This window comes from Polypterus senegalus, chromosome 5 (genome assembly GCF_016835505.1).
Source record: "Polypterus senegalus isolate Bchr_013 chromosome 5, ASM1683550v1, whole genome shotgun sequence".
NCBI lineage: Eukaryota > Metazoa > Chordata > Cladistia > Polypteriformes > Polypteridae > Polypterus > Polypterus senegalus.
This window is the reverse complement of record NC_053158.1, coordinates 70,565,195-70,592,629: the sequence shown is the minus strand read 5'-3', so window position 1 is coordinate 70,592,629 and position 27,435 is coordinate 70,565,195. Positions and strand designations below refer to the sequence as shown.

At 36.3% G+C, this 27,435-nt stretch overlaps 1 protein-coding gene across 5 annotated transcripts in view; it reads left to right on the top strand.

Annotated features, from left to right (window-relative positions):
* The window catches only part of LOC120530354 (microtubule cross-linking factor 1), a 243,001-nt gene that overhangs the window by 204,333 nt on the left and 11,233 nt on the right, over nucleotides 1–27,435 (top strand). For all 5 annotated transcript variants that reach the window (XM_039754783.1, XM_039754786.1, XM_039754782.1 and 2 more), the window contains 4 exons: nucleotides 7,120–7,371; nucleotides 18,557–18,859; nucleotides 20,606–20,682; nucleotides 22,783–24,328. In XM_039754783.1, coding sequence (XP_039610717.1) covers nucleotides 7,120–7,371; nucleotides 18,557–18,859; nucleotides 20,606–20,682; nucleotides 22,783–24,328 — 2,178 coding nt within the window. The remainder of the gene's footprint in view (nucleotides 1–7,119; nucleotides 7,372–18,556; nucleotides 18,860–20,605; nucleotides 20,683–22,782; nucleotides 24,329–27,435) is intronic.

The window sequence follows — 27,435 nt, the reverse complement described above, 5'->3', positions numbered from 1 at the left end:
GTCATTTAATAAGGATGACTGCTTACTTATAGGTATTCACATACAGAGATTGTTCATTTCATGTTTCCTTATTAAAGGTAACCACTGATCTTCTAATTAAATGAAAAACTAAATGACATTATATTAAAACTTTCTATACTCTTATCTGGTAAGAAGATGCTATTTTTGTAATTTAAATGGGTTTACTGGAGGTAGATGTAATAACTAACTATTCTGTTAATTGATCTCCTGTTGCCACACAATTCTTCTTGATAATATGTGCTTGAATTTTTAAATAATCATTTTGTTATTGATCATGGCAATTTTCCTTTCATTCATCTTTATACCAGTGATGATTTAAAATTTGTGTAAAGTGGTGCTTGGTGGTGAGACAGTTCTTGCTGTCTGTTTTCCTTAGTTATTTCATATAGATTAAATTATTTTTAGCAGATTTGATTCCTTTGTCTCCCAGAGTAGGCAGCATAGGAAAAGATTACACTGGGAAGCAGTCAAGCAGTAGTAGAATAAGAGCAAATTGTTGTTCTTGTACCACATAGTCATTTTTAACTTCATTTTCACTTTTTAATCTTCACAACTCTTTCTAAAAATCTGAAAACATTTTTCCAGAGAATTCATTTCAAAGTCATTTTTTATAATTGTCGGGGATGTATTCGTTTATGTACATTAATTAAATATGAACTTCTGAAACTGAAATTGACTTTCAATTATTTAATTATGTAATAGAAAAACTAAATACCCTAAAATCTCAAAAACACTTTGGCTGATTTAACTGAAATATTTTAAGCTTAAAGATGAGTTTAACAAGTTGTGTCCCTGGGTACATGTAGTTTCATGGCGCACTAAACCATATTTCAATGTACTTTTGATCTAAACCCAACTAAAACTTTGTAACAGTTCCAGATTATAGATGAAAGTGTTATTGATTTGTGTGATTATATATGTAAATGTAATAAGGCCCTAATATCATACTACTGTCATGTTTCAGCTGTAAGCATGTTTAAGATTTCTGAGCCTTTACTCAGTGAAGATTAAAGAGTATACTGAATTGAATATGTCCACCTACTTTGTCTTTTCTGTGGGGCTGCCAGGTCGATTCTATGGATGAATGGGTACTTCTTGTTGTTGACTGTTCATGCTGTGTATAAGCCTAACATAACTTAACTAAAATCAGCAGCCAATGAAACATGAATATTTTTTCTTACCTTTTGTTTGTACTCAGGGTAAAGGCAGCATTACTTTAGCTACTTTATGATGATTAAATAACCCATTAGAGAAATAATATATGCAAAGTGTAATGTAGCATTATTCTTGTAGGCTATCTCCTATGCATAAGGAATGCTTAATATGGTAAATTAACATAGCTAAATTGAACAATTTCAGTCTTGCACAGCTTTAAGTCTTATGTTTCTGTCCATGCTAGATCAGACCCTGACCCCTGCTACTGAACTGTATGAAGAAGCATCCTCAGATATGCAGTCTTTCATCTAAAAGTACCACAAGTGACATTCACAACATGCGCCAGGCTATCACATTCTTGGGTTATGGTATGGAGAGAACTGATACTGGTCAGCTGTGTCCTAAAATGTTTTAACACATAGATAATACGATACACAAATCGTTACTGCATCAACAGTTCATCCAATTAAAGAAAAAAAAAATTAATTTGCATTTTAAGTGTATTTCTTATGCAACATTTAGCATTAAATAGCCATATTATTCAAGTGGCAGCATCTGAGCTTTGTCAAGTTATGGTCTAACTATGCTGGTAGGCCAAACATTAATGTATTGGGGAAAATTTAACATAGGTCATTCATTAATGTGTTAATACAACGTTGAATATATATACTTATTTTGTGTGTTTCATTTTTTTTTATCTACTAGGGGGCTTCACCCCCGCTCGCTTTGCTCACCAACCCCCCTGGCCTGCGCTACACGTCAGCCACTTCGCGTCTCTACCACTCACGTATGTGAATTTCACTTTCACCAAACAACCAATCTTTTAATTCTCATGGATACACCTCTTCATTGGGAAGTAGCAGTACTTTTCCCTGATGGCAACACGAATTAGACGATCTACAAGTCTCCAACTTAAAGTTTAAATCTGAACAATATATTTGATCTCTTTTCGCTGTTCCGTTATTTTACAGATTAATAATTTCCATTTGTTTGTGCTAATGAGATCTTTTACTATCATTTTTTGAGACTTTCGAATTTTAGTACTTTCATTATCTCTAACTTGTTCTGCATGAGTATCGCGCCAACGTTTTTGAATTCTTTACTATGTTCTACTTTGTCATCTACTCTTTCTTTTTTATTTCCGGTGCCAGGCGTGGTTACATCTCTTGGCACATACTTTCACGTCCTGCAAAATGAGACTATCTCCCTGAAAAAGTCATGTCTCGTCCCAGGATTTTTTTATTATAATAGAGAGATATAGTATCTACAGTGGTGATCAAAATTAAAGAACAGCTTCCAACTTCCTAAATTTCAAAATCACTGCTTATACCGATTTGAAGTTATCCTAACTGGAATAGTAGGCAATTTTTTAAGCATATTTCATTAATTAAAAATATTCTGAAGCACAATATCCATCCATCCATTTTCCAACCCGTTGAATCCAAACACAGGGTCATGGGGGTCTGCTGGAGCCAGTCCCAGGCAACACTGGGCGCAAGGCAGGAAACAAACCCGAGCAGGGCGCCAACCCACTGCAGGACACACACAACCACACACCAAGGACAATTTAGAATCGCCAATCCACCTAAACTGCATGTCTTTGGACTGTGGGAGAAAACTGGAGCACCCGGAGGAAACCCACGCAGACACGGGGAGAACATGCAAACTCCACGCAGGGAAAACCCGGGAAGCGAATCCAGGTCTCCTTACTGCAAGGCAGCAATGCTACCCACTGCGCCACCGTGCCACCCTGAAGCACAATATGAAAACCTTAAATGAGACATTTGAAGAAGAGCTCTGATCAGAGTTAGAGAATACCTTCAGATACCTAACAGTTAACTGGTGTTAATCTGGCAGCTGGTGCTAGTTTCCTTAATTATCTGACAAGCCCTATTTATCTGGCAGCACTCCTTATTACTCTGCAAGATGGCAAGCCACTCTAAGGTGACTGAATGCCTGCAACAGCAGGTTGTCCACATGAAGGCCAAAAGGCTAACCCCTTCAGCCACTGAAAGAGAAGTTGGTCGTTCCAAGTCTCTAGAATATTGCAGCTTTACAATGACAGTAATTCATTCAAGTCCCCCAAAAACTCTGGTCAGCCACGTAAGACCAATTCATGAGAGATCAGGATAATGTGAAGACTATCAATGTGGAATCATCTCAACACTGCAGCTGGATTTACTCGCCAGTTCAGCATTGAACAGGGTAAGGATTTGTCTCAGCATTCAGTGTCTCTCCGTTTAAAACGATTCAGATTAAAAGCCGACTCTGCAGTGACCAAGACTCTCACCTGCGGAAAGCATCAAAAGGCTAGATTAACCTTTGCTGAGGAGCATTTTGTGTGGACAGAGAAGAACTGGTCCAGTGCTCACTTTAGTAATGAGAGCAAGTTCAATTTATTTGTGGCCGATGGGAAACATTGTGTTCAGCGTCAAACTGGGGAAAGACTGAACCCAAAATGCGTTTTTAAAAAACAAAAGTCCGTTAAATTTGTAGGATGAAGCGTAAATGTTTAGGGGATGTTTATCAGAACCTCCTTCAGCAACATGTAGTTTCATGTAAGACAATGCCCCGTGTCAGACTGCAAAACAGGTCCTTGTAGCTAACAACATTAAATTAATGAAATGGCCATGCCAGAGTGCAGATCTAAACCCAATCGAGAAAATCTGGAAATTCCTTGGCAACAAAGTCATCGCTGAAAAATCTGCTGCAGTTATCAAGAAGAAACTGGAAGAAGAGTGGACCAAAATCAAACCAGAGCAGTGTGAGAAACTTGCGGTGTCCTACATGTGCAAATACTGTATGCTGAAGTCATTCAAAGCAAGGGCCTCTACACTTCCTACTAATTATTGAAAGCTGTAACACTCCAAAAATTTTAGTTGGAATCTTTTCTGCTACAGTGGTGCTCTAATTATGATCACTGTGTTTTCTACAAAAGAAAGGTTTTTGTTGAAGTGCCTTGATTGTTATGTAAAACATTATAACTAGTAGAAACATGATATACCCACAACTAATATTCCTTCAGATTCTGAGCATTGAAGATTAAAAGCAAGTGTTCTTAAATTGTTCTCTAGTTTTGAGCAACACTGTGTATAGTATGATATAACTGTTATTTTGGTGAAGTACAGTCATTTTAATTAGAAACAGAAGAAGGGCTTAACACATTTTTACAAATGAAGAATGTTTTGAATATTTTATCATCATTTGTGAAGGACAGAACCATGAATTTATTCTCTGTTGGGATTTATGTTGCCTTTCATGTACAACAGTGTTTTGCAAAATATGCATCTGTCCTTAATAGTGCAGTGCACTCTAAGTGTACCTCCCAGACATTATGTAAGCCTTACCATAAATTCCCAGCAGCTGTTTTGAAATGGTTGCTATACAAGCTTTCCAGTTTTCAGAGTAGCTTTAGAAAATGGTTTGGGGCTGGTGAGATATGGCAGCAACTACACTGCATTAATGTCATTAGGGCATGGACAGGCATATTGCCAAGTGGTCAAGGAGTTTATCCGGAAGCTGTGAGGTTTTTGGCCTGAGATCTGAAAGTTTTCTTAGTGAGTGACCTTGTAAAATAAGCTGGTCTTGTCTGTGTTTGAATTCTATATGTATGATACAGTGGAACCTCGGTATACGTCCTTAATCCGTTCCAGACCCTTTGACTTATACCAAACAGGACGTATACCAAACAAATTTTTCCCATAAGAAATAATGGGAAAATGATTAATCCGTTCCCATGAAAAAAAAAAATCCTATTGCTATTGGCATATTATACATTGATGGGATTATATAAAATAATTTAAACACTGCTTAATACTAAAATACATAAATACAAAAGCAATTAGATGAAATAAATGAAAATTTTACCTCACTTTACTTTTTAATGACATCTTTGTTTTTCACAATCGTAGATACCGTCGTTCTTGGCAAATGGTATGCAACAGCCATGTCCCGGATACGCATGCCACCTTCATACTTTTCAACAATCAATTCAAATTTACATGAAAAAAACACAAAATCCCGTTGTGACGATGCAGGTTTGCTGTATGCTCCCATCTGCTGCCGGGGAGCCCTTGAATCCTACACCGTCGGTAATGTGCCTCACTGCTATGCTCATCGGTAACAACAAAGCAAGGGGATGGTGAAAAAGTGCAAAGTGCTTTTATTAAAACAATTAACAAAACAAGGTGTTCAAATTAAAGTGCAGTCTCCAAAGTTCCAATAAATAATCCATAACATCAGAAGTGAAACGTGGAGGTTAAAAACAATACAAAAAAGTCTTCTTAAAAACAACAAAGTTAAAAGCAGGAAGCATTCTTTTAAAAAAAACCAAGAAGAAGGCCGGTGCCTGCTTCCCAACTGGGGAGTCGCCCTACTTGCAGCTGACCTTCGCTCTGCCTGCTTCAGCCACTTCATTCATGTGCGCTCTCGCTCTCTCTCTCTCGCGAGTCCGTTCTTTCTTTTTACTCCCCTTCAAGCCAACTCGCGCTTCTGTTTATCAAGATAAGCAGCCCCAGGAACAATCATGAATGCAGACAGTCCCTCACAAGTGCACTTTGGTGAGAAACGCCCACATCGCTAATCGCCCTGACAACCTTCAGACACATAACCACCACGACCCCTCACCAAGCTGCGAGCGTGGTGATTATTTATTTTAAAGCTGGACTTTGACAGGAGCTGTGGACCCGCTATAAGTTCACAGAGAGTTATAGCGCGGGTTGTTCACTGAATGCTAGCAACTGGCGCACTAACGCTCGTGGGCAGTCGTGGCTTTGTTTCGAGAGAGGTAATACCAAGTTGGACTTATTCCAAAGCAGACGTATACCGAGGTACCACTGTATTTCATTGATTGATCTTTATTTTATGTAAGAACACATTATGCAGGGCGGCACAGTGGGCAGCGCTGCTGCCTCGCAGTTAGGAGACCTGGGTTCGCTTCCCTGTGTGGAGTTTGCATGTTCTCCCTGTGTCTGCATGGGTTTCATCCGGGTACATCTGTTTCCTCCAACAGTCCAAAGACATGCAGGTTAGGTGCATTGGCGATTCTAAATTATCCTTAGTGTGTGCTTGGTGTGTGTGTGTGTGCCCTGTGGTGGGCTGGCGCCCTGCCCAGGGTTTGTTTCCTGCCTTGCGCACTGTGTTGGTTAGGATTGACTCCAGCAGACCCCTGTGACCCTATAGTTAGGATAAAGCGGGTTGGATAATGGATGGATGGACATATTATGCAACTTCTTTAACAAGGACTCAAGAATCTATTTCAAATTTATAGTTTAACAAAGATAATTGAAATGCATTGACAATTTAAAAATTAATGAATACTGGTGAGAGCCTACAATAAATAAATACAATAAAATAAATGTAGGGTAAAATGCATAAATAAATCTAATTTTAGAAGCAAATCTAAATGTATATGGAACTAAATTCGGTAAACATATATAATCAGTAAAGTATGGTCCTCATCATTGTCACTAACTATGCTATAGTAATAAAACTTGTTTTATGTTTATGTGAAATCCTCAGTATAGTCTTCAGCATGAAAGTCACAAATTAAAATGTGAACTAATTGATGGAATAATCTATTCCAATTATGTTTTTATTTTGCAGCATAATACACAATCAATACTAATGGCTTTTACACTGCTGGAGTACTTCTGCATTCCATTTATTATGTATTGTAACACAAATATCTACCTTGTGTTTTTTAAAAGTAAAAATTTTTTCACTTGGAACTTGTTTGTGCTTCTTTTTGTTTGAGTTGTATTACATCAGTTTAACTCATGCCAAATAGAATTTGAAATCTTTTAGGAAAATGCCAGTTTCTAATTTGTCTAAAGTATTTGGTCCAATCAAAATGTTTTAATAATTTTAGGACTAGAAATTAAAAAAAATTTGGAAACAGATTCTCAGAGTGTGCCCTTGTTTTGTTGGCTGCTTCTTTCACAGCTGGAAGGAAGAGAACACAAAAAGCTCGGAGAGACCGGGTCATCTGACCTGAAGGGAGCATTCAAACGAGAGAAAGATGAGCACTGTCGGCTTCTGGCTGAGAGTCACGCTTCAGTAATGGATTTGCGTTGGAAACTGCAGCACAATGAGAAGAACTGGAGTCGTGAAAAGGTGGAGCTCTTGGACAGGTTTAACAGAGAGAGGCAGGATTGGGAGTGGCAAATAAAGGAACTGCAAAAAAAGACTGAGCAGGTAAGTGGGGTTTAACCATTTAAGCCTGGTGTTTTTAAAAACTGCCTTATATGATGATAGAAATCCACCTGATATAATAAAGGTAGTAAGTTCTAAGTCTCAGAATGTGTACTCTATTTAATACCGCTGACTGAAATGTCTGTTTATATAAATGCTCAAAGAAACTGAAAGAAGCCTCCCTTCATTGGCTGCAATTTCAATGGCCCTTCAATGATGTTTAATTGTAAAACAACTTTGAGACAGTAATTTAAGTGAAATAAATTATGTGATCCAGGAAAAAGAATTTGCGTTACCATAGTAGAGTTGTGTGGAACAGCATGGTGGCACAGTGGGTAGCTCCACTGCCTCACAGATTTGTATCCTGCATTCAGTTGCCATGCCCACATGTTGTCTGTATGGATTTTGCATTTGGAGTGACGTTGTGCAAATTAGATAGATACTTTATTAATCCCAAGGGGAAATTCACAATTAATGTTGTGTTTTCATGGGTTACCTTGGCGAATGAGTTAGCTTGCTCATGAGTGGACCCTTTGATGGTCTGGTACCAAATCCAGGGCTGATCCCCTGTCTTGCGCCATCTGCTGCCAGGACAGGCTCCTACCCCACGGACTATAATCCTGAATTGGATTAAGTAGGTTTGAGAGTACTGTATTAATATTAGAGTTGATGTGTGTTAGTATTAATATTTGCACCCCTGAAAATTCCCTTCAGAAGCAGACAGTTTAGCTGAAGAACTGAGTGTCATAACATGAGAAAGATTCGGATGGACTGTACAATGTAGTCAAATATGATCTGCTCCTCCAGTACACATCTGATCTTGTAGTTTATTAAATGCTTCATCATGTAACACATATGGTCATTATTCTAAATCTTGCCACCAACCTCTGAATCAAAGCATGATACAAAGCAATACTGCATTTACTGCAAAAATATATTTTTAAGAGTATAAAGTAACTCTAAATGTTAGATAGGTGCATTGGCGATCCTAAATTGTCCCTAGTGTGTGCTTGGTGTGTGTGTGTGCGCCCTGTGGTGGGCTGGCGCCCCGCCCAGGGTTTGTTTCCTGCCTTGCGCCCTGTGTTGGCTTGGATTGGCTCCAGCAGACCCCAGTGACCCTATAGTTAGGATATAGCGGGTTGGATAATGGATGGATTGACATATTATGAGACTCTTTAACAAGGACTCAAGAATCTATTTCAAATTTATAGTTTAACAAAGATAATTGAAATGCATTGACAATTTAAAAATTAATGAATACTGGTTAGTTGTATACTGTAGTTAGGATATAGCAGGTTGGATAATGGATGGATGGATATATAAACAATGATTCTTTGCTTTTCAGTCATAAAGAGATGAATCAAACAAGAGTTTGGTAATAGTACTGTAATATAGTTAATTCAAAACCCTTACCGGAGTATTAATGTTTTGGATGGCTATCTTACTAAATGTTAACAAAATGCCTAACATTAGTTGAATGATCACTCATTTTTTCTGTTTGTTTCACAAGCAAGTTGCTATTCATGCAGGTGTTCAGGGCTATTTATCCCCATTACAGTGTTTCATTAGCTGATATAATAACTAATCCACTTGGAAGCTAATGAAAAACTCATTTAGCAGACATCACCTGAATGTCTGAAAGGAGTGGATGAGACAAAAAAAAACTGTTCAATTTTCTTTGTGACTATACAAACTTAAATCTTGAACGATTTTAAGTAAGGCTTAAAGGATGTAATAAAGAGTAAAACTTTTGACATTTATCCACACCCAGATTATTGTGATTATAGATACAAAGTAAGTCACACTGTTTTGTTTACTCATCAACATGCAGAAAGGAGAGATGAACAAGAGGAAAACACAAAGTTTCTAAAAAGAAACGAAAAGAATCAAAGGTTCCTATATTGTCTTTGAAGCCTCATCTGCCATATGGGATGGCTTACCCACTTGTCTCCCTCAAATATTCCACAAAAGCACTACCTCATCACTGTTCTTTTTCACTCAGTCCTGGCATCTCTCATTACCCCAACTCACCTTTCAAACTTAAAACATTATGACCGTGCTACTTGAGCCAGCTTTAAACCCAGCATATTTTATTTTTTTAATAGCCTGCTCTGCATGTGTACTGCATAGTTTTTTAATTCTTTACGACATTCTACTTTGTCATCTACTCTTTGTCTTTTATTTCTGGCTCCGGGCGTGGTTAAATCTCGTGGCACAAAGTCTTGTCTTGCGAGACTTGAAAGTGTCTCTCTGAGTAAATCAAGTCTCATCACCTTCCAAGATTTTTTTTTATAATAGAGAGGTATTACTTAATGTAGTCTTTCTAGTATCTTTCTTTTAGCACATACAGTAGTAGAACCCTCATTTAAAATTCCTAGGTTTAGTGTTTTCCTGTGTTTAACATTTATTTATGCTGTTCTTGAACATTTACAAAAAAACTGTTGTCTTTGCAAATTTTAACTCTTTTAAAGGTTCATTCACACTACAGCTAAAAGTGACTCTATTACAATTTTGATTCATAATTAGTATTTTTGGTCTGATCAAATTAATTTTTGTGAGCGATCCAAATCTGATATGAGCATCTACAGATTTGTATTTAGCTTGAATGTGCTCCACGTGAACAAAATGAATACAAACCATTTTGTCAGACAGATGCAACCTAAAACACAGGTGCTGATTGCAGCAGTACTTCCATTGTTTTAGTGGAAAATGTCTGCAAATTCGTCAGCTCATGATGGAAAGGAAAGAAATAGAAAACAAAAAATTGACGCATTTGCTTTGCACACATTTATCACTGCCGGATCTGTACATAGAAACTAACGGATATGAGAGAGGGGGCCCAGGACTGGTAAAAGCAACATGTTAAGGATTTGGATTTTGAATTTACAAAAGTATCATGGATCCTTTCTGAAAATGTCTGATTGCATTTTGTTTTCTGATAATTACACTTTCCTAAAATGATCTTATCTGTGACACTTGAGAAAAAAATTGGGAATTGAGCTGCAATATGAAAATAAAGTAGCTATATTTTGCTTTAAACAATTAAAATGCAAGTTTTATTTGCACTGTGCTGTAATTTGGTTTCAGGGTCATGAGGTTTAACAATGGTACTGTTGATATCAGCAATACAGTGATGTTCACGTAAATGAATAATAATCTGAAACAACAAAAGGGACAATCATGATTCCATTAAATACAACAAATTAGGTCATGTTCAGACTCATACACACATGCACACACACACAGTTGACTAGGAAAGCATTCAAGCCTCTTCGTGTTTCTGTACATGTGGATTTAATTTTAAATGGTTATATATGCCATTTCTGCCCATCAATCTACACTCATTAGCCCATAATGATGGTGAAAACAAACTTGCTCCCAGAAAGGTTTGCAAATTTACTGAAGTCAAAAACTAAAATCTCTCGCTCATGTAAGCATTTGGATTGTGATTAACTGCATCAGGTTTGCTTTAGTCATCCTTAGGATGTGTCTAGAACTTAATTGGAGTTCACCTGTGTCAAGCTGAATTGATTGGACATAGTTTGGAAAGACACCTACAATTCACACTGCATAGCATAATAAAACCAAACTTTGAAGTCCAAGGAACATTTTGAAGGTCCCTGTGATAAAATTAAGGTAAGGTACAGATCTGGGTATAGGTATAAATACATTCTTAAAGCTTTGAAAGTTCCCAAAAGCAATGCGTCCTCAATAATTGTGAAAGAAGTTTAGAACCACTAGGACTCTTCCTGGAGTTGGCTGTCCAGCTAATCTGAGTAACTGGACAAGGTGGACCTTAGTCATGGCAGTGATTGAGAACCCAATAGTCACTCTAAAAGAACTTCAGAGGTTGTCTGCCAAGATGGGATGACCATCTTATCAATGCTCCATTAATCAGGCTTTCTTGGTAGAGTGGCTAGACATAAGTAAAATGCATATAACAGCCCGCTTGGAGTTTACCAAAGGGAATTTAAAGGACTTTGAGAGCATGAGGAAAAAGATTCTTTGATCTGATGAAACAAAAACTTGAACTGTTTAGACTGAACTCAAAGCACAATGTCTGGCAAAGACCAGGCACTGCTCATCACCTGTCTAATACCATCCCAATGGTGAGGAATGGTGGTGGCAGCATTATGCTTTTTGGGTTTCCTCAGTGGCAGGGACAGGGAGACTGGTCAGAACTGATGGAAAGATGAATACAGCCACATGCAGAAAGGTCCTTAAAGAAAACCTACTTCAGAATGCACTTGACTTGAGACCGGGGTGACAGTCCACATTTAGCCTGACAGTGACTCATAGCATATAGCTAAGACAATGCTGGAGTGCTTTGGGACAAGTCTCTGATTGGCCTTGGGTGGACCAGGCAAAGCCCAGACTTAAACCATAGAACATGTATGGAGAAGTCTGAAGATGGTCGTTTACAGACGCTTCCCATCCAGTCTATGGGAGGATATGCCCAGAAGAATGGAATAAATATACCCATTCACCGTGTGCAAGGCTTACAGAGAATTACCCAAGAAGACTCAAAAGATGTTACTGCTGCCAAATGAGCTTCTTCAAAGAACTGAAGTAAGTGTCTGAATACATATATGAATGAGAGATTTTGCTTTTTCATTTTTATTAAATATGCATACCTTTTAGAAAACATTTATTCAGTTTGTCATTATTTGTTACTGAGATAAGACTGGTAGACAAAAATGGCAAATTTTTCATTTTAAAATTAAATCTACAACACCCTAAATTGTCTAGAAAGCAGAGGTAACTGCTCCAAGACTACAAGTGAAACTCCACCTCCTCTAAAATGTCACGAATTTTTTTTTTAAATATGTTCTGTTGTGGTTACATTTCTATTACAGGGAGCATGCTGGAACGTGTTCAACTTCACGGCAAGTTCATTCAGAACTGGCAATAATTTCTTGCAGGTCATCTAATGTGATTTTGTTTTTTCTCATACATTCCATTAAAACCCATTGAAGTGCAGCTTCACTGGACTTCAATGACACTTCAGAATATGCTTTGTTTTCAGTGCAGCAGAGCTAGATGTTTATTGGACAAATGCTTCCAAACATCAGTGGGTTGGCCAGGACTATGGACTACTGCATGCTGATTAGAGAAACTGTCAAAGGGGCTGAACCTCTTTTTGATTGACAGTATTTTAGCATTGCAGCATTTCAAGTTCAGTCTCGTGTGGATTTTTGGCAAGTGAAGTCGTGAGATAAGCTGCTGCTTGTAGTCTGTCATTTGCTAGCGATATAGCCCAGTTCAGGGTGTTCAAGACTTTTGAAATGATTATCAAGGATGAGACCATAGTAGATGAGGACACACTCAATGCTGCCAAAGTCATCTTAAGGACACTGGAGGATTTTGAGTTTGTTTTCATGTTGAACACATATGATTAAATCTTTTCAGAAACTGATGTAGTCTTTGACTACAGTGAGCTATGGATGTTCTTTACTGCAAACAGAGAATTGAGAGGCTTCTTACTTTTGCAAAAGAGAAGAGATCAGAGGAGGCTTTCAAAGCTGTTTATGCAAAAGTGGCAAGTCTCACATTAGACCCTCAAAATGAGCCTGGGCAAAAGGATCCATATCTGTCACAACTGCAGGATCCCCAGGAGTGTTACAGAAATCTGTACATGGCCATCTTAGACAACCTAATGGAGCAGATTTCTCTCTCTTAAGCACTTCCAAATTCAGGGAAATTTGATTAAATGAGAAGCGTTTCCTGAAGAAGTTCTTGTCTTTAGTGGCAACAATTGGAGTTACATCAACAGGTGTAGAGAGGAGTTTCTCCTGCTTAAAACTAGTCAACTTCTATAGCTGCAACACAATTATCTAAAACTGTTTAAACAGCCTTTTTCTGCTCACTATTGAGAGGAATCTAATCAAGTCACTGGGAAAAATAAGTTTGTATGAAGAAGGGCAAAATTTACACATAAATAAAATGATGCAATAATTGACTCAATTTATGATGTAGGCCTAAAACGTGCTTCCAATTTGAAAGACCACCAGCCAACACTAGAAGAAAGTGAAGGAGCCTGAATGCTTTCAGAATCCATTGTATATATGGTAATTGATATTGTAATTTTTTGTGTGGCACTTAATCAATTACAATAAATACATTTGTCAATATCCTTGTTATTAATTAGATTAGTATTATTTCAGAGGTCACTTTACGGCTCATTTTGTTTTTTCTTTTGAAGTGAGGTGTGATGATACTGTATGTAGTCTTGGAGTTATCCAACAAACTGTTCACTTTTCCAAGGCCACTGCACCCCAATATTAATGAAACTTTTTAATGATTAGCTATTTCACACAGTTTCTGAATAGCCCCCTTTAAAGGGGCTACTTCAGTTCAAGGACAACGTACTCCCACTAGACCTTTCGTCCCTGTTAAAAGGGAAAAATTGTCTCCATTCTCCTGATTTGAGGTCCTGTGCTGCCCACAATCAATTACCAGCTATTCTGCCTTCATGGTCTTTCTGTCTGTCCGTCTGTCCAAATTACTGTAGAATGTCACGCATTGGAGTGTAATACATTTGGAATAAACTTTATGAATATTTAGCAAGTCTAAACACTTAGTAGATGGAGTTTCTAATGGGTTTTCCCTTTATATCAGTATGCAGTGAGTGATAAAGCAACGGCTATTAAGGAAAATTATTTAATTTATTTCTTAATTTGTAAATAAAGCATTTTTAAGTTAGTAATCACTTCAACTAAGCAATAACGATAAAATGGTAAATGATTTAAAGTTCACCTGATTTTGTAATTTTTGCTTGAGGATATTTGCGTGCAGAGAATGCCAGATACTTTGTGCTGACTTTGCAGTAAAATTGGCAAAAAGAGAAGGAAAATGCAGCCAGCTTTTACCTAGGCTCAATGGGCATGTCATGGCATCTCTGTTCACTGGCTACGTTCCCTGTTTTAACACTACAGAAGTGGTGAAAATGGGCACATACTGTAAACAGTGCTAAGAGACATGAGATATTTCTTAAAAAAATTCTCGGCTACAAGCATGGGGGGGAAAAAGCATACCATCCAGTGTTCTTCTCTAGGTAAATAATATTGTAAGATCCACCAAAATTAAATGCTCTTACTGCTTCTTAATAAAGTGTCATCCTATTAGTGGAGCATAATCCTCTCCAACCCCTAATGACTTTTCACTAACACACTTGTGCTGGATACCTCTTTCTGTAGCTTGTTTTTTATAGTTTGCTAGGACTGAGTCTGAGTTTGGGTCTTCTTAGTGTCAGTTTGTCTCATTTTTGATATTATTCAGTGGGTTTTCCTTTTTTAATCATTCTGACAAAAACATTATTTTAGCCCCATTTTGACTGATCATTTGTTTCAGACACTGCCATATTATGATTGTTTTCACTTGTCTTACAGCCATGTTGTTTCTGGTTGCTGTTCCATTTGCCACATGTCACATGTTACCTATTTAAGATGGTGGCACATCATACCTGAGATATAAGCAGAGGGTCCTTTCTTTAGTCAGGGGCAAATATATAAGCCAGTGTGAGTTGTTTTTGTCATTTTCCTCCACAATCATGTTTGTCCTTGATGACAGCTGCCTTCAATGTTCTGAGTCTTACAAACTAACTAGACTTGGTAAGTACTCTTCATCTGCCTATCTCTGTCTGGTTCAGTCAACTCCGTGTCGTCTTCCCTGTGTTCTAAACTGTAGCGGACAACATTCTTTTGTCAGGTAATGATAATGTTACTTTTATAAATGTTCCATAAGTTTGTGTGTGATTCATACTAAGCTACAGTAAATTCTATAGAGTTACCTGAGTTGTCTTGGTCACTGTTTTCTTTGCTAGCTTCTGGTTTCTTAGAATTTCCCTCCTCTCATTTGAAAACTATAGAAATATATGAAGGAAGAATGCATACCATGTCCTCTTTGGTATATTTTATTTGCCGTTCATAGCTTTTAAAAGCTCTTTTCTTTTTCTTTGAGCGATCTGTTACTGAAAACATGTTGAAAGACCTGTTTAGAATTCTCTTTTGCATTTTTAGCAATATCCTTCTCCATCACCCTTTGACACTTTAACTTCCCATTTAACTGTTTCTCTCATGTGCTCATTGGCGCTTCAGTTAGTGTCATCTTCATTTCTTTTAGTCCTCCTTTTCATCTTATTTTTTTTTTATTTCCTCTTAATTGGCTGTGCATGTCTATTAGAATAAAATAGTCTTTCATTTAATTAATTAAAATCCAGGTCATGGTTTCTCAGTTGTTTTCACATATGAAAGTCTGTCACTGTTCTGTAATCAATCTGATCAAAATTTGCCTTTATGAAATTAAATTTAGTAGTCTTGCTTTGACTGATTCATTCTGCCTAAACACTGTGAGGCATTAGTTAGGATCACTGAATTTTAATAATCTAATATTCTGGATTCTTTCATCATTATAACAAAATATCCTGCCTAGACAAACTTCCCTTCTTGGTGGTGGTTTCACTTACCAGGTCAACATAATCATTGGTTAGATCTATGGATTCCTTTTCTGTTTTCCTCTGTGCATTTGTCTTTCCAAGTATAACATCTGATTGATTCCTCATCAGATTTGCCTTATCTCTATTTTAAACCAAACTTTAAAGTCTTTGTTACTTTTATGGTGACCCATTCACCTTTTTGACCCTTGCCTTTCTGTTCTAAATAATGTGTTTCTGGTAACCGGACTACTTCTCCAGACAGGTTTCTGTAATTACTTAATGCACAGCTATAAACTTGTTTAGTTTGATTTGTCTTTCATTTTTTTAACAGCAAGTCACGCAATTTTTCCTTTACTAATGTTTCAATTATTTTTTTATTTTCTGTAGATTGGTAATTTCTATTTTTTAATTTATTAATGGGTTTCAATTTTTTGTTTCAATGAATTTACCAATATTACCTACTTTACGATAATTCATCCCTGAGTTAGACTAACGTTAGTAACCAAGGCTGTTCTGTGCTTCTAGGCTTTACTTAACAATAACATGGAGCTCAGTAAGAAAGAAGTTCTGAATAATGTGCATTTTATTCATTATAGTACTGAGTGATATGTGTTTTTTGTGAAATGTATCTTGCAGAAGGTATTCAATGTGGTATATTTCTTTTCTTTATTGAGGGCAAGTGTAAAAAAAGGCATTCCCTTGTTGAAATAGCAGTAAAACAACTGACTAATACATGCCTATCTTTTCCAACTTCAATTCCATAGTTTACGTACTCCTCATTTAATGTATACATTTGCTGTCCCAATAAATCAGTGCCAATTTAGTTCATTTGTAACCTGTCCCCTGTTATGAACTTGACAGTTACAAAGCATAATAAGTGCTAAAATAGATCAAAATGCTCACTAGAGGGAAAAATGCTATACTCCAGTTAGTCACAAATAAGGGCAATGGAGAATCTTTATAAGTAAAAAGATTTTTTTTTTTTACAAAAATGCTATGTAATAATTAAAGCTCCAAAACAGCACAAAATGTAAAAGGGGTTGTCTGTTTGCCTTGAATTGCTTTTATAATGTCCCAAAACACAAATCCCGAGAATTGTCAAAAAAGAAATGGAGGATAAGGTCAAAAATCCAGTAAGTCTCAAAAAGCACAATGACATTAATCACAAGAGAAACTCATCGCCTTGAGTATATTGAAAATGAACCGCAAAGAACTTTTGGGTTTTCTTCAGCCTTGACAGGGCTGAGGGCAGTCTCTTGTAGTGATGGGATTCACACACAAAACATATGGACTATTAAAGAAGATACAGAGATACATGGAATCTAAATGAGGAACAATATTAAAATAAGCAAAGGACCTCTCACTCAATATCTCAAAAAAGGAGTGGAAGATAGCAATGCATAGAATACACTCGAGCTGCATATGCAAAAGGCATATAATTATGTAACTTAAAATCATATATCGAGCACATCTGTCTTGTTTAAAATTGTCCAAAATGTTTCCAGGGCAAGATCCAGCCTGCGAACGCTGCAATCAAGATCCAGCCTCATTGGGCCACATGTTTTGGGCCTGCACCAAATTAACATCATTCTGGACCAAAATCTTTAAATGCCTTTCAGACAGCCTTGGTGTCACAATGACTCCTAACCCATTAACAGCTGTGTTTGGTGTTCTTTCAGATGGGCTTAAAGTGGAGAAAGACAAACAAACTGTAATTGCCTTTACTACACTATTAGCACGCACACTTGTCTTGCTCAACTGGAAGAATCCTAACTCTCCTTTTTAAGTCAGTGGATAACTGATGTTATATATTATTTGAAATTGGAAAAAAATCAAATTCTCACTTAGAGGATCTGTACAAAACTTTTTCAAAACTTGGTAGGCTCTAATCAATAACATTTTAGAATTCGCATTTAAATTGAGGAAGCGGATTCTCTCCCCTCTTTTTTATTCTATTTATTTTAATTAATTTATTTATTTACATGTTTTTACTATTATTAAAGTTTTACTCTGCTGGCCTAGCTTTCTTTCTCATGGGTGGGGGTTGATTTGTTTCAAACCCTAGTTTTGCTAAAATTGACTGATTAATAAAATGTTAAAAAAAAAAAAAATAAGCAAAGGAATCAAACATGAACAAAAAACAGCATTTGAACCCCAGCCAGGGGAGGGAAACCCTGGCTGAATAATAATATCCCCAACATGTGTCAGATCTTTAAATGTTTCAAATCCAATTCCTGGAAGGATCGGATATGACGTGTTGTATTTCTAATAATACCAATTATAAAAAGCTGCTATTAACTGTTGTTTCATACAACCTCATTCTAACTTAGTTACAAATCACTGCTTGCACTATTCCATAGCATGGTTATCTGTCGTGAGCAGATTTTTCTGGACGTGACCTTTTAAGCAAGATCTAAGATTCGAAGTGTAAAATATTAATAAATCAATGAATATAAATAAAGTGGTCACACTGAACATTTAGTGGCCAGTGACGGGTATGTCTGGTTTAGTTTGTCAAACCATTGTCTAATAAATTATATTGTGAATTAAAGCCTACTTGTAACTCTGTTTATAATACAGTACATTCCTAAAAACATTTCAGTAATTATACATTTTGTTATTGAATTCTTTTTGTAGGCTTATTACCAGAGGTACATGTTTAAAGATTATTATGCAGTGTTTTTTCACATTGTGCTTTTGTTCGGAATTATGCAAACCCGAAATTCTCTCATTCTCTTAAATGTTATCTTTCAGCTTCAGAAGGAATTGAATCTACACAGAAGGGAAGGATCCTTCAGTGATCATAAGGAGTCTGCGCTCAGACTGTTTTCGCCACAGGCTAGTCCTCTTGGACACAGATCAGCAACTGCCAGGTCATTCTCTGACTCAGATGAACAATTTGAAGAGCATCCTGGCTCAATGAAGCTAAAAGAAAGTGACAGGTTCCATGCCACAGAAAATCTGTTCTTGGATGCTTTATCCCTTGACTCCTTAAGTGAGAGTGAAGTCCCAGCAGCCTCCAGACTGGAAAGTGAAAAGTTCATCTGCTTGAATGAGGTTAGATATAGATCCTTGTGACTTTATATTTTATCTGTTTATTCAATTATATTAGACCTTTCGATCTTTTACATGAAGATCATTGTAGTCTATGACTTAATATGCTTGTGCATTATTAACATTATGAATCACTTCTGTGTATCCTGAAAATGAAAATGATCCTTTAAATGCACAGTTTTTGGTTTAATGACACTAAATTTATTGGGAGTGTGCAACATTAACAATTTCGGAGTATTTCAGTAGTTTATCATTATATATAATTTAGTGTGGACACATGATACCATACATGGTCTCAGTTATTTGTAATACGTGTTCATGTCTTTAGCAAGACTTAATGACAGTCTAAAAAAGAATTTTAAGGTAGTAGCAGTATTCATCTTGTTCGACAGTCATTGCAGTTTTGATTGTTCTTTTAATTAGTGGCTCATTTATTTATCTAAATTATGTCTTTCCATAATTAGTAGTTTACTTGATCTGCTTTGAAGTCTGAATCACTAATCACTAATTCCGAATTAATGCCAATTTAAACAGGTTTCTAGCAATTGTCTCTAAAAATATTTTTTTCCTAAAAAGTGTTTTCACTTGTTATTGGTTGTAATCAAATGACCTCCAGCTGTATACAATTCAAAAGGTCACTAACAATCATAAAACACTGAGGACATCTTACAGTTCAAATACTTTTGAAGGCATGTGTATCTGCATTATATTATCTGATACTTTTTTAAGTTTAGAAATAAAAATATTGATATGTTTTTCCACAAGAATTTACTTAGAGGAATTGATTAGCAGCTGAATAGTTGAAACCTGAGTGAAACTCGAAATGTCAGTTTATCCATACAGTAGATTTTGTGTGAAGATTCTGAGTTGATCTGTTGTGAATTTTCTTTTTCTGTTTTTCCATTTATTCTGTTGTATGTATAATTATACTAAGCATCTGGGACAATTTCTTGGCCATACATTATTAAGTGAAGCAATTTTAAAGTAAGACCAATGCCAGTGTGCTATAAAAATATAACTTTTTCTAAGGAAATTGTATAGGTCAGAATCAAAAGTTAAGCCCTTATAGAAAACTTTCATACAATTGTTGCTTCCATGTGCCTTCTGGACAGTCCCTCAGAACCAACTCTGTAGATACTTCACATATGCCACAAATGAATGTCAGTGTTTTGGAACAGAATCTTCTACACTCTGCTTTAGTAGGTGATTTGAATAAATGACGACCTTTATATCCACAGACTAGATACAGTATGTTGCATTGTTTACACAGTGCACTTCTGTACAAGTTAAGGAATTGAAAACATACAGGCTTACATTTCTACACTGAATCACCCCACCACTCTTTAGAAATTATAATTAAGGAAGAAGTGTGATTGTCATTGAAAATGGATTATAATGCAGCATTTAAACAATATCCAGGTTTTGCTGAAAGGAAGTTTTCAAGGGTTCAGATATTGCATATGTATTATGCATGACATTTATATTGAGCCTCCAGGAACTATTGCTTTATGCCATCCTATTGGATAAAGCTCATTTCTTAAAAACTATATAAAAAAACTGTCAGTGTCATTTTTGTCCAATACAATGCATTTATTTCAAATAGAAATTTTGCTTTGTTTTGCAATTTTATTTTTTTTCTCTTGTTAATGATAATCTAATTAAAGCCAATGACTGGTTTAAGTATTACTACTGCCTTTATGGTAGATATGTACAATATTAAGATAACTAAAATTGAGTCATTTGTTTAAGGCCTTCGATGATAGTTCTAATGGAAAGAAAGCATCTTCATATCAAGAAGAAGGAAATCGAACAGGTGGCCTCCTAAGGTATATCTCTCTCTCTCTCTCTCTCTATATATATATATATATATACTGTATATATATATATATATATATATATATATATATATATATATATATATATATATATATATATATATATATATATATATATATATATATATATATATATTGCTAAAATCATTTAAATTAATTTTTCCCTCATTAATGTACACACAGCACCCCATATTGACAGACAAAAAAATTATTTTTGAAATTGTTGCAGATTTATTAAAAAAGAAAAACTGAAATATCACATGGTCCTAAGTATTCAGACCCTTTGCTCAGTATTTAGTAGAAGCACCCTTTTGAGCTAATACAGCCATGAGTCTTCTTGGGAAAGATGCAACAAGTTTTTCACACCTGGATTTGGGGATCCTCTGCCATTCCTCCTTGCACATCCTCTCCAGTTCTGTCAGGTTGGATGGTAAACGTTGGTGGACAGCCATTTTTAGGTCTCTCCAGAGATGCTCAATTGAGTTTAAGTCAGGGCTCTGGCTGGGCCATTCAAGAACAGTCACAGAGTTGTTGTGAAGCCACTCCTTCATTATTTTAGCTGTGTGCTTAGGGTCATTGTCTTGTTGGAAGGTAAACCTTCGGCCCAGTCTGAGGTCCTTCGCACTCTGGAGAAAGTTTTTGTCCAGGATATCCCTGTACTTGGCTGCATTCATCTTTTCCTCGATTGCAACCAGTCATCCTGTCCCTGCAGCTGAAAAACACCCCCACAGCATGATGCTGCCACCGCCATGCTTCACTGTGGGGCCTGTATTGGACAAGTGATGAGCAGTGCCTGGTTGTCTCCACACATACCGCTTAGAATTAAGGCCAAAAAGTTCTATCTTGAGGGAAAAAATTAATTTAAATGATTTTAGCAAATGACTGCAATATATCAAAGAGTGAAAAATTGAAGGGGGTCTGAATACTTTCCGTACCCACTGTGTGTGTGTATATATAATATATATATATATATATATATATTTTTTTTTTTTACTTTTCAATATTGTCATCAAAATGCATTACATGAGCTGTTCAAATTGATCGTCTTGGTTGCCATTCATCAACCTTAATGACAATGTTTTAATTTTAACTTTTTTGTTTAACCCTCTTCACCCATCCCATACAAAACCTACAGGTTTACATTTTCAGGCAAGTTGGGTCTGTAAGCTCGGTATGTACATACAGTAGGCACCTGTACTCCTTTTCATTTAGTGTGCAGTATGTTTGTCAAATGTTGATGCAACATAGATTAACTTAAAATATAATGAAATAACCCCATACATACACAGTTGAAAGAAAAAGAGCAAGTGAATGATACTGTGATTATAATGTGGGTAAATAAAACAAGAAATAAATTTGTCTATATTTACATTATGGAAACATATAGTATATGCATGTTGTGAAGACTAGAGGTGCCACTGGTCCCCAGACACAACTTCACACACACAGCTCTGGGTAAAAATAAAGACATTTATTACACAAAGGTACCTTCACATGATTTAAAAGTAACCCAACACTGTACCATAAAATGCAAAATGACTCTTCCATGTCTCCTTCTGCTTCCCCAGGTGAGTGTTGTCCACGGCCTCCCAACTCTGACTCACCTAGAGAAGCCAAAATGGCTCCTTTTATGTAGAACCTGGGAATGTCCTTCCCGTTTGATTGAGACAAAACCCAAACCCTCTCCCAGCCATGGGCTTGGCCTCCATTCATATTAAACTTCAGAATTGTACAGAAATGATTAAGAATAATAGAAGAGTGCTTGGTTTTATTTAATCCATATTTATGTACTACTCAATAGAGGTCACATTTAATCCATATAATGCAGGGATACAAGTATTAGATGTAACAAAATATTGAAGCAAATGAAATGTCTGGATGAAACAGAGACTTAGTCTGTCGACTATTTCTACCCACAATGTGGTCAACAGTATTAACTTAATTTTGTAGACTTTTGGCTTTGTGTTTTGTTTTAAAGTTCTATTACATTATTCTTATTTTGTGTTTTTTTTTCAATTATTTGGTTGTGAATATTAATTTTTTCTTCTTCTCAATTACTCATAATTCACTGTTTATATTCTATTTTTACAGAGCAAAATCAGTTTGTTCCATGTCAGAGTTTAGGCGATTGATGGACAGTTCTCCATTTCTCCCTGAAAAGAGCCTTCATGGAGATGGTAACAAGGATGAGGTAACCCCTCCGCTGTCACCAGATGATCTCAAGTACATTGAGGAATTTAATAACAAAAGCTGGGATTTTGCTGACAGATGCCACACTGCTCCCACTGAACAGCAAGCTCAGGCATGGACAGAGAGGACAGAAATCAGGAAGGGAGAGCAAACTTCAGATCCATTCCAAACTCAATCTTGGTACCTCACCACAAGTGTTACAATGACGACGAACACTTTGACTAGCCCAGAGCACTGCCAAAAGCAGCCACTTAGAAACAATGTGGTCACAGATAAAGTTGGAGTCCGGATCTTTCACAGTCCCTCAATTATCCCTACATTTGATGGCACAGTTCTTTCTGACACAGAGGGAAATCCTGTGACAGACCCAGATTTTTTATTCTCTGTTTCAAAATCAAAAGGAACAGATTCCAATGGTGGATCAGATGAAGTATTCAGTAGGTGGCCTAAACATCACAAGGAACTTCTCGAAGGTGGGTTGCATACGATAGAGCGCCCAATTTGCTCTACTGTGGGTTTTGCCTCTTCCCTGCATGAACTAGAATTATCAAGGAACATGAGTGATGATATGAAAGAGGTTGCTTTTTCTGTGAGGAACGCTATTCGCTCCAATTCAACGGAAAGGCAGTTAAAGGACATAGCCTGCCAAACAAATGGTGTCATGACCAGGGGAACGCAAACAACGCAAACCAACAGTGTTGGCCTCCAGACAGAAAGTCTGAGGAGCATCACCAGCAGTCCCCATAAGTGCTTAACGCCAAAAGGAGGTTCAACTCCTGTGTCATCTCCTTCTAGAAGTGTCAGGAAAATGCAGTTCTCCCCTGTTGTCCAGAATAAATTTGAGCGTCCTTGTTGTTCACCCAAGTACGGATCTCCAAAACTTCAACGGAAAATTCCAGCCAAAGCTGATTCACCTAATAACAATAAACCAGTTGCCCCAATCACACCTCAAAAGGGGTATAGTGAGTCAGCTTGGGCCAGATCAACTACTACCAGGGACAGTCCTGTACACACCACCATCAACGATGGGTTATCCAGCCTATTTAATATCATTGATCATACTCCATTAGTGTTTGACCCCATGCAGAAGTTTAACAAATCTCCAAGTCACTCTCAGCCTGGTGAATCCAAGTCTGAAGAGCAAAAGGCAGCATTTGGAACTGTTCAGGAATTTCAAAAGAATGGTCAGGGCAGGTCACCCAGTCCTGTTCAACTAATTGTTGAATCTCATGGGGAGAAAGCCCGTGAAATAATTAGTATTAGGCAAGACTTATCTGCTCCTCCTGGCTATACACTTTCAGAAACCACTGCAAAAGCACTAAATAAAAAAATCTTGGAGCAGGCATTAAAGGATGAAAAAAGGTTATGCCCCTCTAGTCCGGGAAGTGTCAGTAAAGAGAGCAAAGGGGCTGAAGCAGCTGATAAAAACCATCCAGGATCTATTGAGGTAACTCTTCACTTCCATTGTCTTTTGTTACGCATTGTTTTTATTGGAGTGAATTGTGAAGTTTGCTCAGTTTTATTTGAAATAGCACATTAGAATGTCCAGAGCATACAGTAAATAATGCAGTATTGTTTTGTGGGGTTCCAAAGTAACAAGTGTCACAAAAATGGGGAGTTTGTTTTTAATGATTTTTATGTGAGAAATCGATTTTTTTTTTGGTGTTTCATCTTTTTTCAGCTACACCAGTTCCATGTTCAATTTCTAAAGAATTACTTGCTCTATAGGACAGATTTTGATAAAAGATCTTGAATTTAACATAAATGCTCATCCACTTTAAGACTCCTTGACAGTTGTTTTGAACTTGTGTTTGTGTGGCAGCCTACAGGTAATTCTGTATTATGAATATTGTTTAGTTGAATCTGTCAAAATTCACAAGGGAAGTTCATTTTCCATAACGACTTCCAATTAGAATGCTGATGATAATTGAATACCTTTTTCAATAATAATAACGTGCATAATTACTTACCAGACATCAGTGAACAGGAGCAAACTGATTTAATTAATGTGACAATAAAATCAATGTATTGAAATTTTTATTGAAGGTTTGGGATTTCTAAGTGATGACTTGTTTTATCTTAATAGAATCACTTATTGACAAAATAAGCAAGGTTTTCTTAATAAAAAATAATCAGTTAAGGGGTCTTTTTTCCGTAGATGTGGTGCAGATGATGCTATTCACATTATAAAGAAAAAAAAGACTCTTCAGTCTTAGGTATAGGATTAGTGCAGCAGAAGCTTAATAATAATTTTACTGAATTTAACACATCTACATCCAAATGATGAAAATAACACAAATGTCTAATGTCCCATAGCTTTGGACCAAAGTGAAAATACTAATTTTTTTTTTTAAATTAGGTCATTTTAATGATTCTAATATTGTTGTTACCTACAATATCATTCTCCTCACTTCATTGGTTTTACTTGCGTATGAGAGATAGAGAAAGAAATTTGTCTCACTTGGTCTGAAAGTTATAATGGCACAAAACTGAAAGGCTCCTCATCCTAGTCATTTGATGTGCTGTCTGCCATATTAGTATTTTTGTATTTATTTAAGTCATTTTTTATATGGAAACTACAAATATGCAATTTGAAAAATTAATAAAATAATTAATAATAATAACTGTAAGAATGTTCAATTCAGAAAATGTTTTTTCAAGTTTATTTTGTATTATGCACTGTATACATATTTACGTTCTTGTCCTTATCTTTAGAGGTTTCTTTTACAATTTACTTTAAAGAAACAGATTCAGGAAAGTTATTTAGCTAAGCATAAATCTGTAGTTGCTTCTGTTCCTAAACTCTCCTCTGTTTGCTGCTTCCTGTCAAGGTCAAAAGTGTGCATTTCTAAAATGAGTTTTTATAACATAGCATGTTTTGTATGTATTGCTTTACAGCTGCATGAAAGCCAATAAAGGCATTTTTACTCATCCTTTTTTCTTTTTAACCAAAAAATACTTAATTACTAATTATATCCACCTTAAGATAAAGATATGTTGACACTAATATATATGGTTTGTATGTCTAAGGATGTTAAATGCCATAGACCCCAAAAATTTGGCTTTGTAGGTGTTTTATTTTGTTTTCTTTATTTCATTTTATTGTTTGCATTTTTGATTTTGGAATGAGTATTTGTTGTGTACGTATTTCACTTCATATAATCTGAAATATGGAACATAATTATTTAGCTTTTGATCAATTCAGCTTATTCTTGTATTGTACTCTTTACTGAGCACAGGTTGAGAGTTATCGCATTTTCTTACAACAGTAATGCCAGTGACAGTAAGTTACTTAATCATACAATGTTTACACACATAATCAGATTAATTAACTTAAGCAAATGATAAAAAAAAGAAATGTATCTCAGTGTTTAACAAAAGACATAGCAGTATAAGTCATTTTATAATATGAACTGAGATATAGCCAATTGAAATTTTGAATAGACAAAAACAGAAATTCCACCTAATAGGATTTTTGGAGACATCATTGACTACCCATCAAAAGTTTTGGAACACCTCAGTTTTTCCAGTTTTTCCTAAAATTTAATCAGTCGAAATGCAACGAATGACCTAAAATGGTGATAAGGTAAAAAGTAAACTGCCAAAGGTTTAAATTTAAAGTTTAGGTTAGCAAAAACTGAAAAAAACAGGAAATATGAGAATATTACTAACTAGTAGGTTACAACCTACAGATGTTCTACAGCAATTAAAGTAAATTAAACCTTGCAACATGAATCAAACAATTTGCAAAGGTGTCATAACTTCCGCTGATTACTTAAAAATCCCCACTCTGTCTTAAAGCAGACTTGGAACAGACTGTGTTACTACTTGGATGCTATTCCAGTGATATTGGCAAGAAAATGGAAATTAACAAATGAAATGAGACAGACCATTATTAACCTAAAAAGTGTAGGCCTTTTGTTTAGAGATATTGCAGAAAAAGATCAAAGTGCCAAGTGAGTATGGCATCTTAAACAATCCAAGGGCAATTGGAAACTGAAAGAAACTCTGATTGGAAGAGATGTGGCAGACCCAAAGTCACTTTTGACCAGTAGCATACCTCCAAAGTCATAATAGAAATCACAATTCTGATGGCCTTTATGATGGGACAGATCATGGGTTGTTTAAAATGATAGGATTCGTTTTTAATTTTAGAAAGACTTTGCTTTGATTTTATACTTGCCGAACGGACCAGTGCAGTGTTACTCTCGGGAGGCATTGGAGCTGCCCTGTCTTTGTGAATGGCAGGTGAGCTAGCTGTCATGAGGGGCACAATTCAGAGAGTGTGTGTTGAGGGCACACATGTGAAAGGAATGCCAGTGGATGTAGTAATAAGTAATTTACCAAAGCGGTGGCATGTGTGAATTAGGGTGCCAGATGGGTGAGGTAAATGAGAAACTACAAGGCATGACAAAATCATAGGGGGAGTGCCAGGGAGAAAACAAAACAGGAAAAAATGAGACTGGAAGTACATAATTGGGGTGTTCTGTGAAGAAAGGGCAGAGGCATAGAGAGAGAAGACACAGAAAGCTAGAAGATTAAGCAGTTTAATTC